Source organism: Maylandia zebra, linkage group LG7 (genome assembly GCF_041146795.1).
Source record: "Maylandia zebra isolate NMK-2024a linkage group LG7, Mzebra_GT3a, whole genome shotgun sequence".
Lineage (NCBI taxonomy): Eukaryota > Metazoa > Chordata > Actinopteri > Cichliformes > Cichlidae > Maylandia > Maylandia zebra.
Genome location: NC_135173.1, coordinates 10,042,694 through 10,061,404, shown reverse-complemented (window position 1 = coordinate 10,061,404; position 18,711 = coordinate 10,042,694). Strand labels below are relative to the sequence as shown.

General features: G+C 40.0%; 1 protein-coding gene across 1 annotated transcript; it reads left to right on the top strand.

The window, feature by feature from the left end:
- Positions 1–3,520: 3,520 nt before the first annotated feature.
- On the top strand, positions 3,521–15,039 carry si:dkey-234i14.6 (uncharacterized). The gene is made up of 5 exons (XM_004553344.3): positions 3,521–4,181; positions 7,096–7,272; positions 11,214–11,423; positions 12,890–13,103; positions 13,590–15,039. The coding sequence occupies exons 1-5, from the start codon at positions 3,696–3,698 to the stop codon at positions 13,766–13,768; spliced, it is 1,266 nt and encodes a 421-aa protein (XP_004553401.2). The 5' UTR covers positions 3,521–3,695; the 3' UTR covers positions 13,769–15,039.
- Positions 15,040–18,711: the final 3,672 nt, after the last annotated feature.

Below are 18,711 nucleotides of genomic sequence, written 5' to 3'. Positions count from 1 at the left end.
TCACTGTCATTAAAATATTTTTTCGTATTTTGTTTTTTTGAACACCATACATCGAAACTGTTTTTTAAATAAAGTGTTAAGTATTAATTTCCCCTTTTAAATGAGATTAAATGAGTCAAGATTTGTTTTCTCATAACCTTAGCTGCAAAATTCACATAATAGGCCAATGATTTCTTAAATTAGTAAGATGATCTCAAATGAAGTACTCTCACCATAGCATGCTTCAGTATCTTCTTTATTGCTCATGTTTTTAAGAATTCACTGGCAATATTCTTGTAAGATATAAATACATAATTTAAGAAATCATTGGCCTGTTATGTGAATGACTAAACTGCAATCCATTTGTTGAAAACTAGATTTGCACAATGATTGCTGATTAAAAACCCTCCGCTATTTTTTTTTTTTTTTTAAGACGCTAACAGCCAGCGTCATAATTCTGACCTTATTAAACAGAGTAACCATGGTGATATGATGTGCTCCTTGTTGTGATAGCATGTTCTCAGCTGCCTGAACCCACGTCACTACAGTTTCAGGCTGTCAAATCCAACCACGTCACTGGAGACCCAGCTGGCAGGTTGACAGTTGGCAGTGCAAATACCGTGAACTAGTGCTGGATTTTCCTCTGAACTTTCTCCCAGGATCCACGTCTAATTCAGCGGAAAGAAGACTGTCTCCTTTCAGCAGTTACAGTGGGGAAGCATTTGAAGTCGAGAAATAACATCATGTGAAGTAATCCACCCTGTGAGGCTTTTATCTTTTAGTCCTTGGGACGAAGTTAGGCTAAATATTTTGGCTTTTTTCCCAGTACATCACTGTCAGCAGAGATGTTTGCCAGGGCCTTGTAATGGTGAATGATGGTCAGGAGGAAAGTATTTAATTCAGTGTAAAAAACAAAACAAAGAAACATCATTGTATCCTATAATACCCGAGGGTTTCTGTTAGGTGTTGATTGGAAAAATAAAATGAATATTCAAAATTAAATAAAGCCAGGTTGTTAATTACTCAGGTTTGGACCGGAATGCTAACTACATGCGACCAACAGCAGGCCACGCTGTGCGGTAATGATCAGATGGCCTTACTCAGGCAAATGTCAAATTGATAAGTCCAAAGCAGATCCTAGCACAGTGGGCAACAAGGGCAACATGGCTAAGAAACACCATCACTATGGGGGAAACTGTGCAGCAAGGCAGAGGATATTTGAATTGAACAACTGTATTTATATATATTAGCTCACTCTCAGCTGAAATAATCACTAAATTGTTTAACCAATGACAGAAAACACGCTAGGTTTATAGCCACAACTTGTTTTTCCCAACACTGATGAATTATACATCAGAATAACTGTTTCTTTGACACGCTCTGCAAAAGGCTCTTTGTCTAATTAAAACACAAACATCCGTTCCATGTTAAGTCATTGTCTCTGTCTCTTGATCATCCTCTTCATTTCACTCCAACTTGTCCAAAACATTGAAATGTGAAAGAAGACTACAAAGTAATAGCTGGCCCCATCCCATTCTCTTGGCAGTGAGCCTGAAGAGAGGCGCTGATTTAATAGTGCCTGAACTCCCAGATAATAATGAGGGTTTGTATTCATTATGTGAGGGTGTAACTTGTTTTCTGTCTAATGACCTGCAGATCCACGGGCAGGCCCTTTGCTGGCTGTAAGATGTGGGAAAACCTGATGAAAATTTGCTCTCTGTGCTCCTTTTTGCTCAGGCGAAAGACTGCTGTGGGACCCATGAAAGAGACAATCAAAACACATTACAAATTCTAGGATTTGTGAAAGGATTATCTCCAGCTACAGAATGTAGAAATTAAAGCTGAATGTTGCTCTGATGCTTGGTTGTTTTCCAATTTATTATTTCAAGCTAAACGGTGCCAAAAATAGCTAAAGGTTATTCTTAGATTTGGCAAGATTTGTTTTTTGCATTGAGTTAGTTCCAGAAAGTGGTCATCAGTCATTAAAGATGATTTCAGCTCAGCACTTTATTTTGGGTGACCATTCATTTTCCTGGAAAAGCCCCTTCTGTGTAATGCCACTTTGTAGGTTTGAACTGTAATTAGAGCTTCATTCCTCTTTTCATCTGAACTGGCTGGACTGTATGATCGTTGCCAGGCACCTTAGTAGAGGTGGAAACCAATTACCAGTGAAGGTATAGCGTGTCACACCAATATGTCGTGTTCTCGCTTTCCCTCTATCTTTTGTTTTTTTTTTCCTCTCCTTTATTCTCTCTTTCAAATCTTTGGCACGATAAATGGGTTGATAAATATGCAGATTGTTCCTACATAATCAGAAACAAATATAGCAAAATAGCCATCCTTTTCAGACTACCTAAAGGCTTTGTCTCATCTGGAGCCACTTACATAAATTGATGTCACTGTCACCTATAAAGTGTTTATAAGCAGGGCTCCAATGGGGCTTAAAGGTCAGAGAATCTGTTAAAATGCTAAGTATGATGAATGAGATGCATTGTAATAATTCTGTGGTAACAGCAGAGAAATCAGAAGTGATGGAGGATTCTGGTGACGTGTGTCTTTAACCTTTTTGATTGTTTTTTTCATAAAAATGTGAAAGGAATTGTGTGGATGGGCCTCTTGTTTGTTATTGCGAAGACATAACATGTATAAAACAGGACTAAAAAGAACATTGCTTTTGCATCCTCAACTGCTGCTTTCAATTTGCCAAGAAATCAATTTTCAAAGAGCAGCAGCACCACAGAAATGCATCTTTTCATATGAATTGTCCTCAGAGGAGCCATCACCATGGTGAAGCATCTTCCGAGCGACTGCCTTCTTTAGTTCACGGAGGAAATGAAATAGAAATGAATCAGAAAGGGAAAGAATAGACAGAAGTGCAGGCATACTACATTAAATACAGATGGCAGCACACATGGTCCTTTGACTGCATTAACTACATAACACAGTTGGATACATGAGAGATTAGAAAGGATGTGAAGCTTTCCTACAGGCGGATGTGATTTGCAGTACAGTCTCCAATACCTCCTCTCTTTTTGCTTTCCCCCCCAAACAGTCGATCAGTCAGATTTGTTAACTCTTTCTTTCTACTGTTATGAATGTGGGAATGCAACACTAATGTTGGTCAAATGTTGGTACACTGCTTGAAGTCCTGCTTTGGCGCAGTCGGTTTACAGTGGCACGAACCTTGTGCCACTGTGTGTGTGAGAGTGTGTGACGGAGAGAAATAGAGTATCGACGTTTCTTGTTTTAGAAAAGGTAAATCAATAATTTAAACCAAACAGTCTGCGCGCTTTTCTGTCAGGCATCCATCAGGATCCAGGAAAGAGGAATGGGGAACTGCTTCTTTTTATGAAGTCTTGGTGCTTTCATAAGTGTGTGCGTATACTGCCTGTGTCAGACTGCTCGCTTTCTGCTGACACTCAGGACACACACCTAAGTGTACTCTAGGCGAGACAGAGAGGGGGGGGGGGAGAGAGAGAGAGAGAGAGAGAGGGAGAGAGAGAGAGAGAGAGAGAGAGAGAGAGAGTGGAGCTTGCAGCGGCGAGGCAACTTGCAGCTGAAGGAGCGAGGAGAGGACACATGAGGCCGGTCGCAGCTGATCAGGCTCTGTGCATGAAACCTGCTTCTATTTTACCGTGTACGAGAGAACGGCAAGCTGATTAAAACAAGAGGGGATAACGCTCCACACGTTAAAAAGCCCGAACTGCTCTCGCGGTATGGACGGGTTACAGTCACAAAATGCTGGAGTTGGTGGCATCGCGGAAGACGCGGAGGAAAAGTATCGCGCACTCGCCTATGACACTGCTCTGAGCACTTTGGTGGCAGTGGCCCTGTATGTCGTGATAAAAGTGAGCCTGGACGGCTTCAGACAGTGGCGGGCCAAGATCTCCGTGCTCGTCGTGGGTTCGGGACCCGTGGGACTGACGGCCGCGCTGGTTGCTGTCCGCTCCGGGAAGGTGCTGAAATTGACCGTGCTGGACGAGAGGTACCGGACCGCCCTGCTCTCCCGGCCCCAGCAGATCGCTCTGGATCCCCGCAGTGTGAAGTTTCTGCTGGGACTCGGGGTGGACTTTGATAACATGGAGGGCTGCTGGCATAACGATCATTTTTTCACCAGAATAGGCGTGTTTCAGGAGTACCTGCTGAGCATCCTGGAGCAGAAGAAACAGAGGGTGGACGTCAAGGTGCAGCTGGGAACCAAGGTATGCCCTCTTCCCCGATTTTAAGTTAGCTCAATGAGTTGATAATCGCACGGTCTCTGTATGCAACATGTCTTGAATCTCCTCGGTGTTTTCTGTGTTATAGATAACTTAATTCTCAAAATAATCCTCACTGTGCTCACTGAAAAAGGATACACAACTTCATTTCGTTCAATTCATTCAACACAGACGCCAGTGAGCTGAGGAGAAAATGTGCGATGAGTCAGTCCAGAAAAAAGGCGGAATTCCCACGCTACCTCATTTTGCAATGACTGACTGTCAAAACCCGATTCTCCAAAAGACTCTGGTGTGTGCCTCCACTCCAGCAGGGGTCTGATAGCCATCAGTGATGGTGACATAGATGTATGTCCCTGTGTCTACTCGAAGGCTCAATCTCAGGCTCCCAGTGAACCATTTCTGATGCTGCATCTCACTTATTCGTTTTTCTTTTCTTTTCTTCTTTTTTTTTGCATTTAAGAATCTTATTCTTCTTTTTGTATATCTCTCAGCACGACACTGAACTCCCCACTGAAACACGAGGTACATTTTATTTTATATATTGGCAGCAAAGAGTGAGCCTTCAGCCTTACATTTCATTTTCTGTAGATCAGTTTGATCATTCACTCTAGTCACAATATAAAGTTACTACTGAACCATTTTCCTAGGTCCTCACAAAATACTGTAAAAGGTCAGAGTGAAACCGCCAGTTGAAATAACATGTTATGTAAGCTGACCTCAGACCCGAAGAGAATCCTTTCTACAAATGGCAGAATTACAGTAAACACATCCCAACCTAAACACATTATAGCACAAAAATAAAACTGATTTCACATTGTAATACTTTTTAAAATCCATTCTATTTTTTATAGATTTCCACAGTGATTTTTTAAAAGGGATTCCCACCCCAAATTCATAATAACTCTGTATTCCTGCACCTGATGCCATGACACAGCCTTGATGATGAAATAATGACTGATATACCTGTTGTGAGCTTGTTTTTCATAGTTTTCATAGCATTTACTCACCAGCAGCTCCGGTCCTCCTGCAGCTAGACTTCAGCTCATGACAAAGAATTAACCTACTAACACAAAGACCTCAGAATGGTTGCCCAGAGTGAAGCTGTCATTGCTCAGAGTGGGCAAACAATGGTTAAGTGTTCAGTGAATATTTGTGGCATGACTGGAAAATAAAGCCTAGATTTTATGAATGTGGGTGTTTTATGATGTTTTTAGTACACTTTGATGTTTCCCTTCTAACTACTCATCAAACAGAATGAAAGCATTATTTAATCTGTCAGACCGTATCATAGCTGATGCTGCTTTTTTGGCTCTGGCTAGGAGCCGCTCATCTTTCCTCTGCTCTTCAGTGACTCACTAACCTTTGGAAGGTGGAAGACGAGGTCAACAAGCACATCTGACTTCAATTATGTTTAGAATCACTGCCAAGTTCACAATTTCTTCTTTATTAGAAAGGGCAGTGGGTGTGATGACAGGTTTTTTTTTTTTAATCTCCTAGCCCATCAAAGCTTCAAAGATCTGAGAATAGAAAAGGTGTCTTTTAAATCATCTCTTCACTGTATAGACTAAATGGATTAAATACAGATCTATTAGGCTATGAGCTCTTATACCCTCTGTATAACCCTTTTATTGTCCCTTTAAGCCTGTTACTGTGTACCCAACTTGGTCTGATCCTTCTCCTCCTATCCACAGGGTAGGAGGTATTGTTTAACTTTGAGGCCGTCATGCATACAACATGACTGTAATAAAGGTCTAAAAGATGTGCAGCTGCTGAGAGAAACATAGCCTTTGGAGGCTATTGGTATATTTACAACCCATCTGCCACTTAGATTAGTAAGTAGAGGAAGAACAGGTCAGCCAGCTGGTCAAGGAGCAGATGCAAAAATGCCAAATGCAGAAAAAGCAAAGATGAAAATAGCAGTAAATGTAAAACGTAATTTTAAAAAGTAGAGGTTTCAATATTTTGGGTAAGAAAATAACCAGTTTTGCCCTTTCATTCAGTGAAAGTTTTAGCTAACTTACATTGGCTTCCTGTGAAATTTCTATTGATTTTAAAATTCTTTTACTCATTTATAAAATTTTAAATAATATGGCGCCGAGCTGTTTAACAGAACTTCTCCATTTGTAACCCAAAAAAAGCACTAAGATCTTCTAACCAGATGCTCTTAATGCAACCTAGGTCTAGGCTGAAAACCAGACGCGATCGTGCCTTTGCTATCGCAGTACCTAGACTATGGAACAATCTCCCTATTGCCCTTCGTACTTCTGAGTCTATTCAGTCTTTTAAATCTCTCTTAAAGACTCATCTTTTTACTTTGGCTTTGACTTAAGTTAGCTGACTATCATTTGGCTGGTTTCAATGTTTGTCTTGTGTTGCTATTGTCTTGCTGTTGGTAAATTATTTCACTCGCTCCTAATTTGTGAAGCAGTTTGATCGACATTGTTGCTTTTAAATGTGTTATATAAATAAATTTTGATTTGATTTCAGTTTTATGAAGATTCTCTGAATCTTTAAATGATTCACAAGAAAAGTTTAGCTACCTGCCCGTGCTTTATTTTACAAGCTGGTGAACCTCCCCAGTCAACCTTCCTTCACCCTCTTTTTTCACACACCTTTTTTGATTGCATATATTTCAAGAAACAATTCTTGGATTATTAATTTTTTAAATGTACAAGGTTTAAAGTTTACACAGCATCTCACCTCTACTTGGAAGAAGGATTGTAGTTGCAGCCATGTTAACCTCTATACAATTTGTAACATTTTACCTGTTTTGCAGGTAAACTAGCCTGTAATTTACGGGTTGCTTAATAGTTACAGCCAGAACTCCTTTACAAGCTTTGTTATCTTCACTTCTTTGATAACTGGCTGTTAACTAATTTATTATTCCTTTTTGTTTTAGTTCACTGAGGATTACCTGCGACAGATTCCACACAATAATTGGCCACGTGTGATTGTGGTAGCTGATGGATCTTGTGGCGACTCCTGCTCTGTGTTGGGGATCAGCTCTGACTACACTGTGGAGTCCTGCCATGCATATGGAGCTAATGCAACTATAGAGAGATTAGACCAGAGACAGGTTAGGAAATGCACACACACACACACACACACACACACACACACACACACACACACACACACACACACACACACACACACACACACACACACACACACACACACACAATGATCTGATGCATGAATGAGCATTATGCAAAGACTAAAGAAAGCATGTGAGCACAAAACAGTCAACAGGTTGTCAGTTGTGTAAAGAATAAACACAGTGAAGGGATGTCCCACTGTGGATGATTTTATTTGGACTCCCATAAAGCTAATCTGGGGAGAAACTGATGTAGACCAGCCGATAACAGCCTCACACAATATATGAGTCATATGAATAGCCAGATTTCGGAAGACTGTTGAATCTCATCAGCATCAACAGTAGCTCTATTTTGATTTTACTCATAGAATTTGAAAAAAGCAGCTGCTGCTCTGATGGAGCAGGTGAAGGCAATGATAAAGCTTTGGATTTATTACACTCCCCTCGACAGACTCATAATCTGCTCCTGGCTCGGTGAATATGAATTAAGGTATCAGAACATCAGCTGTGAGGGTTTTTTTTTTACACACTATGTTCTAAAGGTTAGTTTGCATCACATACGTGACTGACCAAGAGAATTACAGCACTGTGTAAAAGTATTAACCCAACCCCTCATTTCTTTATATTTTGCTACAAAAACAGCAAATAGCTGCAATGATTTATTGAAACATCAGCAAAAATGCTTAAAAAATATAGTATATGAGGCAAAAAAAAAGAGTTTGTACAGTCCAACAGGATTGAAAGTCAATATTTAACACCTTTATTTTTTGTGGCCTTTTGACATCTAAACATCCTACCAGACTTTATTCTCCTAGTATTTTACAGGATTGTCTAAATGTTGTTCAGCAAACCTTAAACACACGTTAATATGCTTTTTCTTCAGCAATGAACTCTTGCGTGGCGAGCGTTCATACAAGCCACAGCAATGCAGTGCTTATTCTTTTGGGCTCTTGGACAGCTCTTCTCATAGTTCCTTCCACCTGGTTGTAGCAGTTTTATGGTGAAATTGGAACCTTCAGTAGTTTCGAAATTCTTTTGTAACCAATCCCATCGGTATGTTTTGCAGCTATAAGGTTGCAAAACATTGTTAATGAGACTCCTTTTTTATGGGCCATCAGTTGGGACTGAACCAGCTGATATTAATTTGCACTAAATGGCAAGATTGTTTTATAATTACTGATACATTTCAGCTGGTGTCGTGACTTTCCACGCCTTTTTGCACCTCCCTTTCTTCATGTGTTCAATACTTTTTTTTCTGTGTCATTTCTCATTATTACACATTTGTTTCCATGTGTAGATTGGATACGTTGTTACCGACATCTGGTGAGAATTTCATGTTAATAACGCCTTTAGAAATAGATTTACTTGGAAAATTTGTGATGTGTTCAATACTTATTTTCCACTGAGATCATTTCTGATGAACCTCCAGAGAACAATAGATGGATCATTTGAAAAGCCATGTTTATCTGCTGAAGATAGTTTCATAGGCCTGCAGCTTCTTGTTTTGTCCTCTGCTTATCCCGTTTCCTCAAATATTTAAGGACACCATGATTTCAGGTAATAACTCTAACTTCTTGACAGAGAAATGCTATTTTATGCCTGTCAAACTGTGTTATCATAGATCTTATGAAGATGAAGAAATTCGGTGAGGAAGTGGAAAGCAACACAAGAGGCCAACTTTGAGCCAATTGCACAAGTGCGGGATTTACAAAGGAGATGCTCTGTATCCCTGCTGCTGCCCTTTATAGGCCTGAACCCCCTCAGCCAGATCTTTAACAAGACTGACTATGAATACAAACTGCGGAATAGAGCAAACATAAGCCATCTCCTCTACATGGATAACACCAAGCTGTATGCCAAGAAGTAACTGATCATTGATCCACACCACTAGGATTCACAGCAATGACAATGGAATGTCAATGTGGACTGGAGAAGTGAAGTCAGATGGTAACAAAGAGAGGGAAGATCAGATCTGAGGGGTTGCACTGCCAGAAGGCAACATTGCAGACACTGAGGATAACTATAAGTACTTTGGAATCTCATGCGTATATGGGAACCACAAAGAGACAGCTAGGAAAGGTGCAACCACCAAAGATGCTAGCATGCAGACCGGCATAGTATACAACAGGGGTGGGGAACACCAGGCCTCAAGGGCCGGTGTCCTGCAGGCTTTATATGTGTCCTTAATCCAACACAGCTGATTTAAATGGCTAAATTACCTCATCAACATGTCTTGAAGTTCTCCAGACGCCTGGCAATGAACTAATTATTTGATTCAAGGTGTTTTGATCCAGGGTGAGATCTAAAACCTGCTGGACACTGGCCCTTGAGACCTGAAGTTCCCCACCCCTGGTATACAGGAACATCTGTGCCAAGTATGGCCTGGAAACCTAAGGTCAAAATGGAATACAACCCCAAAGGTGACTGAGAATGAGCAAGCTAATATCCTGGCAGAAACACCAGAGGGGAAACACACCAGCTACTGGTAGATAGAGCAGTCACCCAAGACTGTAAGACCAAACTGACCAACTTGTGCACCGCCTGGATTGACTACAAGAAAGCCTACGACTCTGTGCCTCAGAGAATCCTTTTATGGATAATGCCAACTACATACATGTCTATGGGACTTCCAGATGGTGACTGATAAACTGGTGTTTCCTAACCAACAAGAGTTGGTCATGGTGGATAAGCAGAGAAAGACAACTTTAGTGATATACCAAATATAGCTTAGATGTATATTTATACAGATATGCCAAATGATACAACATCAGGAAAAAGGAATATGAAAATGACCTGGGGCTGAGAGAAGAGCTAGGCAGGGGTCGCCAGAACACTTGGGGGCAGTGACTCTCAAACTAGGTGTCCAGCAGAGCTCCCCCCCATTAGTGGATGCACGCCCTACTTGGGACCCAAACCCCCAACCTGCTGTTCTGAACTGCTGTAGTGTTACCATTACACTATGCAGCTGCTTTAGAGAGAGGGAGAATCCTATGTGGACAATGCCAGCCATACAAATTTAAGATAGAAACCATTAATAAAATCACAAATATGAGATGTCCATTGAAATGTTAGAGTCCAAAATCACATTCCTGCCAATCTTTTGAGGCAGAGATATTCAAAATGCTGACAAATTACATTTACATCAGTGCTCCTGATCCTGTCCAGACCATACAGGTAGTAGCTCTTGCTGGTTATTGCATGATTCATGTGGATGAAAGGTTGTTGTATTAGAGCATAGATTATCTACACTGACAACGCGTAGGGTTAATTTGGAGGAAGATAAATAAACATCGTCAGGTGAAAAGCTTCCAGGCTAATATCTGACTAATATCTGAACACAAGCATGGTCTCCCTGTATGCCACCATAACAATTCATATCACGTTCTCTGTAGTGGCGGTGTGGCTGCCTTTTATTGGCCACTTTTCTCTCTGGCTGTTTCCTGTAGTGATTGAATTTACCTCCCAGGATATGGCCTGGCCGTCCCTACTGTCCTTTCTATAGCCTCCCAGTGGCTGCCCTGTTCTGTCACTGTCTCCCTTGGCAGCACTAAATGCTGTTTGATCCCTCTGGTTTATGTCACTGAAACGAAAATGAATCAATAACAGCTTGAAGGAAAATGAGAAGTAACTGCTAGATTTAAGCATTAAATAAATATTAAGCTATTCTAAAGCTCCACTCATGTGAGCACAGCTCTACAGGCAGATATGGTGTGAATAGTAATGCCTGTTGATTTTTCCTGATGCACATCTTAAACACTCTCTGTATGTATATATGCATAGAGCTAGATTTCCTTACATGTTAATGGCCTAGTGATGATATGTAACATGACACTATTTCATTGCTGGTTTTTGCACATTTTATTCACTCTGATATAATTTCATCTAGAATTTGATCTCTTCCCTCTCTTTTTAAACTTTAGGTGCCCACTCCAGAGATCCGCGCTCACAGCCTTTACTTTGACCTGTCTGCCTATGGAGTGGAGGCCTTCAGAGAGCACAGAAACCAAACAACCAAGCCTGGCTTTCACTTGAAGATCTATGGCACTTTCAGAAACCGCTACATGGCCCTTGTCTGCCCTGCCTCTGACACCAAGATGGTTCGCTTTCTCAGGCAAACTGCACACTCCTCTGTAAGACTCTTTGTTGGCTCCGTTTTTGTTTTGTTTTTGTATACGTTATTGACAGGGACTCCAGATGATACATTTCTATGGCTATATTTAGCTGTTAATGTAGTAGAGAGGCAGATGATATTACCACTGGCTTTCACTTCTTTCTTAATCTGCCTATTCATCACTTTTCATTCAGCAAATGGCCTGTTAGTGTCTGCCTGTAGCTATGTGTGTTGGCCCGTGTGTGTTTTTTGTAAAAGCCAAAAAGAACCCAAGATGAAGAAATGGAGAAAGATGAAGTACACCCCTCTGTGTGTCTCTGTGTGTAGAGAAAGGCTGTCTGTAGTTATCTGTGTAGTCATCACCCCCCTGTGCTTCTTGTAGAGCACGTTCTTGGAGTTTTATTTGAAGTCTTCAGGTTTTCATGTCAAGTAACATCTTGATCATATGTAGCCTGTAGCCACAGCATGTAGTGTAGTATACACAGGTACTTAACAAGGCCATCTTTGGAGCTCTTGTTGCTATGTGGGTGGCCATTCAAATACACTGTTACTTGGTAACAGTTGACTGTGCAAGTAAGGGTCGAAGAAGAGCAGAGTTAAGCAGGGAGAGTGAAAGAAGAGGCTTGCCACTCAGTATGCTCAAGTTATGGTTGTCAGCCATCAGTGGGCACATTTCTTCTTCAGTTTTCGTGCACTGACATGATTTTTCACGAGTCAGTTCTGATGATAAAAGGAACAGTTTGCGTATGTGCAGAGCAAAACAGGCTATAAAGTCTCTCGTTTCATTACGAAATAATTTCCTGAGTATTTTAGTGGATAATCAAATAACTGTGTAATCTACAAACACACACATGTCTCAGAGTTCCAAGATGAAGCCTGGGTTTTCTATTGAGTTAACAGAGCAAAACCGAATAATCTTTTATTCATATGATATATGACAAAGACAAGCGTTTTATATTTGATAAGGTTAGTTTTGCTTGACTATAGTTGTATATGGCTATAGTTACAGTTGCAATAGTTGCGAATTAATTTGTTCAAGCAAATCTTTTGATTAAAGTTTGAATCTGCTTTGGCTCATATAAACATTCATTAAAAAAGCTTTTATCAGCAAAGCTTAGATCTTTATGAACTTGCGATGGATTTTTGCAGATTTTTATTTTGGTAACATATATTTTGCACAGCCAGGCACATTAACACAGTTGTAAATAATAATTAGAACATATGATTATATTTACAACCCCAAATCCTCTCTATTCAGGGGCCAAATAGTTTTCCGTTTTTGTTTTTTGGAATTTTGTTGTTGTTTTTATCAAGGCTTCATTGTATTAAGAAAATTAAAACCTTCTTGTTGTACCTCTGTGGCAGGAGCATGATTAAGAGTAGTCCGTACTGTAGCCTTGATACATGTGTAAACATCATTCACCTCAAACATCAGTGGCCTTTAATCATGCTGGAAACTTTGCCGTTTTTGTTTGTTTTTCCCAGATCATGAAGAACATTTTCCATCAATCTTTCAATGCTTATAAGACCGACATAGAGCCTCGTCTCAACGATGTGACCCTCCATCACATGCAGTGCAGCCGTCGTCTCTTTGAGATTCAGCTGTCGCACAGACGCATCAGTGCTGCCTACATAGAAGGGGACAATGTGGCGGTCACTGTGGAGGGTGAGGCGGCACGTGTCCTTAATTTTGACACAGGTAGGTGTCTATAAAACATCAGTTATTGCACTGCCATGAAAAAGACAGTGTTTTTCCTCACATTCAGCAGGGAAAAAAAAGCTTTGAACCGATGAGAAAATTAAAAAGAGTAGGATAGGAGGAAAGAGAGATGCGAGGAGAGGATAAATCCCTTTTATGCATGCAGTATAGCACATGTTGATGGGTGTGTGAGTCATTACTGCACTCAGTGGCCTTTCAGCCGACGCTTATCTGCTTTTGCCTTAATGCTGCTGAATATTTATTAATGTGTCACCGTGTTGTTTTCATTTAGACCATAAGATTAACTTCAAGGTTTTATAGGCTGATATTTGTGTGCAAAATGTGGACTTCTTAAATATGTGTTATACCTTAACAGATAGATTTTATTTAATGGATTTATGCTGTGTGTGGTTTATCTCTCCCCCTTTCCTTTCCTTTACTTTCCTTTCCTTTCCTTTCCTTTCTCCAATTTTCTTTCCTTTGCAGGTTGTGGAGTGAATCTAGGCATGCGAGGCCTGGAGTCTATGGGGACCTTCATTTACCGGACAGCTACAGCTGTGGACCAGACTGATATTCTTGAGGCACTGTCAGCTAAGATGCTGCACTCTAGACAGGTGGCTGAAACCTTCAAGCAGACAGGTCTGGCTGAGTCAATGTATGAATGAAATAGCAGAATGACTTAACGAATGCATATTGCCATCTAGTGGAAAGTGGTGGTGGATTGTTTAGTGAGTGTTTGCAATGAATCATGCAAATCATGCAAAAAAATAAGTAAATAAATAAACAAAACAAAAAAAGGACCACTGGGGTGCCTCTATGGCCAAGTGACTGAGGATACATACCACACCGGTTCAAATTTCCTGAGCAGTGAGTGTGGGGTTTGATTCCTGGCTGGACATATCTTTACTGATTTTCATGTCCTTGTTCTCTTTCTTAGTATTTTCCATTTGCTTTAATGTCTTTCTTTCTGATGTAATCTTTGACAAGAAAAGAAAACCAAAAAAATAAATAATACTGCTATTGGTAAAGTACCAAATTTAGCTGTATTGTTATGTGGAGTGAATGAATCTATTCATGCTGGGAAACACAGAACCTGAAAACATTTGCATAACTAGACTAATAATCCACTTTCTTTAATTAGGTAAACATCTGACTTGCTGTCCTAAATCTAGCTGATTGCATTCTGTGACACACCATGTGTTCCTAGAGAAAAGCAGACAGAGCTTCAGCATCATGAGCTCGAACTGATGTCTAGTACACATGCAGAACAGCTGCTCTAAAGTGTTCTTATCTTTTTTCTGCGTGTATTTTTGTCTAATGATGTGGTGGTAATTATGGTGATGGTATTAAGTGTTTCCTAGAGTGGCCCATTTTTGTGTGCTGCCTTGTAAATGAGATTTTTTGGCATATTTTGAATATCTAACTGGAGTTTTCTATTCTTTTCTTAATATTTTGATTCAGGTAATTTAAAGCATTTCAGTGACATGAACCTGTTAAAGTGCTAATAAAGACTGTGACAAAGTAATTTTTGAAATTGATGATGTTTGCATAAAACCTTTCTTTTTAATTTTTTTTTTAATTAAATGCAGTTTAAAATGCAATAAAAACAACCACAAATGTAGAGTATATCAGTCAAGGTCTAAAATATCCCAAAGTTATACAAGCAAATATACAAATCATCATCATCTGTGTGTTATTATATGCACCAATAGTGTCTTGTTGATTACTTGTTGTAAATAAACTGGATGTCAAACTGTTTTCAGAGTAAACTGAAATAAAATATGAGTGTGCACTGTCAGCAAAACTCCATATGAAGTAGCACTTCCACCTAGTGGTATGTCCTGTTTGTTGCATCTGTGCAGTCTCAAATTTTAAAAGTCACGAGTCATGTTTTTATTCAAGACAGTGCAATATTTTTAAAAATTTTTATGTACTAAAGTACTATTTTAGCCAACTGCATGGCAGCAGCTCATAGCAGCCATTTCAATTTAGACATATAGACATGGTCAAGATCACCAACTCATATTCAAACTGAAGGGAGAAAAAAGAGAATTTGTTTGACTTTGAATATGGCATGGTTGTTCATGCCAAACAGACTGGTCTGCATATTTCAGAAACTGCTGATATCTAGGATTTGCAGAGTATGACCCGGAAAATAGAAAATATCCAGTGACCAGCCGCTCTCTGGGTGAAAATGCCTTGTTAATGCCGGAGGTCAGAAGAGAATGGCCAGATTGTTTTGAGCTGACAGGAAGGCGACAGTAACTCAAATATCTCATTACAAGTAAGGTAAAGAGAAAAGCAAATCACAACACATCAAACCTTGAAGCAAATGGGCTACAGCAGCAGAAGATAACACTCTGCATCACTCCTGTCAGTTAAAAGGAAATTAAGGCAACAATTTACATAGACTGAACAATAGAAGATGAAAATATGGTCTGATGAGTCTGGTGTGCTGCACCATTCAGATGGTAGAATCAGAATTTGGCATAAAACGCATGAAACCATAGATCCATCCTGACATGTATCATTTCAGTCTGGTGATGGTGTAATGATGTCCGAAGTGTTTTCTTGGCAAACTTTGGGTCCATTAGTACAAACACCACAGCCTACCGCAGTGTACCGTCTTCTGATGGCTGCTTCCAGTAAGATAGCGCACAATGTCATAAAGCTCAGATCATCTCAGACTTTCTTTGAACATAACAATGAGTTCACTGTTCTCAAATGGCCTCCACAGTCTCCAGATCTCAATCCAATAGATGTGATGGAACAGAAGATTCCCATCACAGATGTGCACCCAGCAAATCTGCAGCAGTTGTGTTCCTGTCATGTCAACATGGAACAAATAAAATGTAGCCAGCATGGAGAATTAAGCACATTCTGAAGGCAAGTGGGTCCACCCTGGTATTAGTAAGAACGTACCTAATGAAGTGGCCAGTGTATGTGTGAAAGGAAATTTAGATTTTTAGGAACTTTCCCATTGTAACCTTTCAAAGAACTATACTATAATAGCGCTTCAAAGTAACACAAAAACTTTATCATCTCTTGAAAAATTCACAATTTGAAGCAAATCTGAAAAAATATTTACTCTTTCTTTCTTTCTTTCTTTCTTTCTTTCTTTAAAGTCAAACAGGCAGACGTGATGGTTGTTTTGAAAAAATTATACAAAAATATTTGTTCACTTTCTTCTGCCTCAACTTAAACCTTGGTTTAAGCAATCATGAATTTCCCATCTCTGATGGTTTTCCACTTATGGAACGAATTAGGTGTAATGGAAACAATAATGGGAGTTGAATGAAAACATCTATTGTTAATGAATATTAAAAGAAAAGCTGGTTTACAGATGAATACTATGAATTGCATGTCTGCTTTCTTTAGTCTGTTCTTTCTGTTACAGTACAAAATACAACAAATGCATTTCAGCTGTTAATGATAAAACCACCTATACTTACAGTCTGTCCAGTTTTGTAAACTTCAAGCTAGCAAAGATTATTTCTGAAATAAAAACTCATCTTGACAAGATGTTTAGCAATTTTAAAGAGTGTTTCCTGTACAAAAAAGAATTGTATAACTGATTACTGGATTAGCAGTAAAATGTTACAAATGCTAAACTATATTCTCTTTCAGATGAATATTTTTGCAGTGTGCTAAACGTTGATAAGGTCTGAGCTGTAGTCAGTAGAGGTCAGAAAGTGTGACCTGTTGAGATCTATTAAACTGCTTTGTGCCAACCTGTCCCACACGCCAGCATTACAGACAACTCAAGACTCTCTTTCCCAAAGCCGTTTGCTCTCTCTAATTAAAAACATTCATCCGCAAGCTATGCCCTCCAAGGTCAATAGTCTGGACCTCTGAACTGGCCCCTGCTGTAGCACAAGGCCTTTCATTAGATTAAACACAATAATGAGAAAATCTTTTATCTTTGCATATAATTAAAGCTGGGATGAAGGACAACTAAATCAATGATGTGGAATGACAAGTTCGTAAATGAATTAAAACTGTCAATGTGGGCTTGGCTGCAATCAATGACAAATGTTAAGGATAGACTAGATGGGATGTAGTAACAGCACGAAGCAACTATCTGTCCAAATACACATATATGATAGTGGTGGAACAGACTGGGATTTTTCCTTGTGTGCATTTTGCATTGAGTCTTTTTTCATTTCCATTAATTAAAGGTACACGGTACTAAAAATATGCACAGATTAGGTTATGAGGTTCATTTTGTACATTTTCGAGTCAGTCAAACATCCTGAGTTGTAACACAGCAGATAGTAAAGGCAGCATGGATGACCTAGTTAATAGCATCATACAGACATAGGAGGGCAGTGTTGGGCTTTGGAATACCTTCCAGGCTCACAGCGATTTTAGCTCATAGTCTTCAGACAAAAACGGAAAATGTGGACAAAACAAAACTCCTTAAAATTATTTTAATTATTTTTGTATAAATAGATAATTTTGCATTTTCTTACTGAATAATCTATTAAACATAATGCTACTAGTTCAATGTAGAGACTAATTTACCATCTGACCTGAGTAATATTAATATATTAATCCCAACTGAACAGCTATAGAAAAAAAATATAACAAAATATAGTAAAGATTATAGACAAATTAATCACGGTCATAGTTAGTCATAGTCTAAAGTTTTAGATTACTGTAGGAAGGGACAATAGAAAAATGCAGTTTTTCACGTCTGCGCTGCTTGTGTGCGTTTGTATTTGAGGAGATGGGAAAGGATGTGAGCACGAGCTTGTATTGACAAGCCTTCAGTTGCTGTCTGACATACAGACAGGAAGTCACTGTCACATGACTGAGATATCGGCACCTTGTCCAATTGCACAGAGGGCCTCTTATGTTTGCTGCCAGCACAAATGCAGGCCAAGTCATTCATACATGCGCACATCCACGTCCAAAGAGCGATGAGAAGACTGAGGAGATCAGAACAAAGGCAAAAAAGGACATGTTGAGTGTTTCGTCACGTGCTTTAAGTGCCCTCTTATTGTCGGATCACAAGTGTTCTTTGTAGCATTTGTACAAACACAGTTACGCAGCTGGATTTCTACCCGACTTAAGTATCTGTTGAAGAATTTCAGGTCCTCTATCTGTTCGGCTCCTATCTGTCCCATCTCACTCACGGCCAATTTCCCTAAACTGTCACAGCTAATAATTGGGCCTCTCTGTCAGGAAGGAAATCAGGCCCACTGTTCTCACTAAAACACTCATCCTTCACCCCTCCCTCAATCCTTACCTCTCCCCTTTTCCCCCTTGCTCTACTGCTCTTATTCTTCTTCTCGATCACCCCGCTCGCCTAACGCAGTAAGTTTCAGCTCTCCAGATAGAACACAGCCACCTCTTCCATCTGCTCTTCGTTCAGCTCCTCGTTCTGGGTTTGTGCGTGTGGTTGTGTGTGTGCGTGCGTGTTGGAAGGGGTGTACGCTGTGTGACAGTGGTAGCCTCAGGGCCAGGTTGCTGTTGACAGGGACGAGGGTCTCTGATTTGAGGAGAGCCGTCACACCAGCGACTGCAGCTGCCTCCCCGAGTGACACCTCCCTGTTAGTGGGGGAGATGTGGACACGTGTGTCTGTGTGTGTGTGTGTGTGTGTTG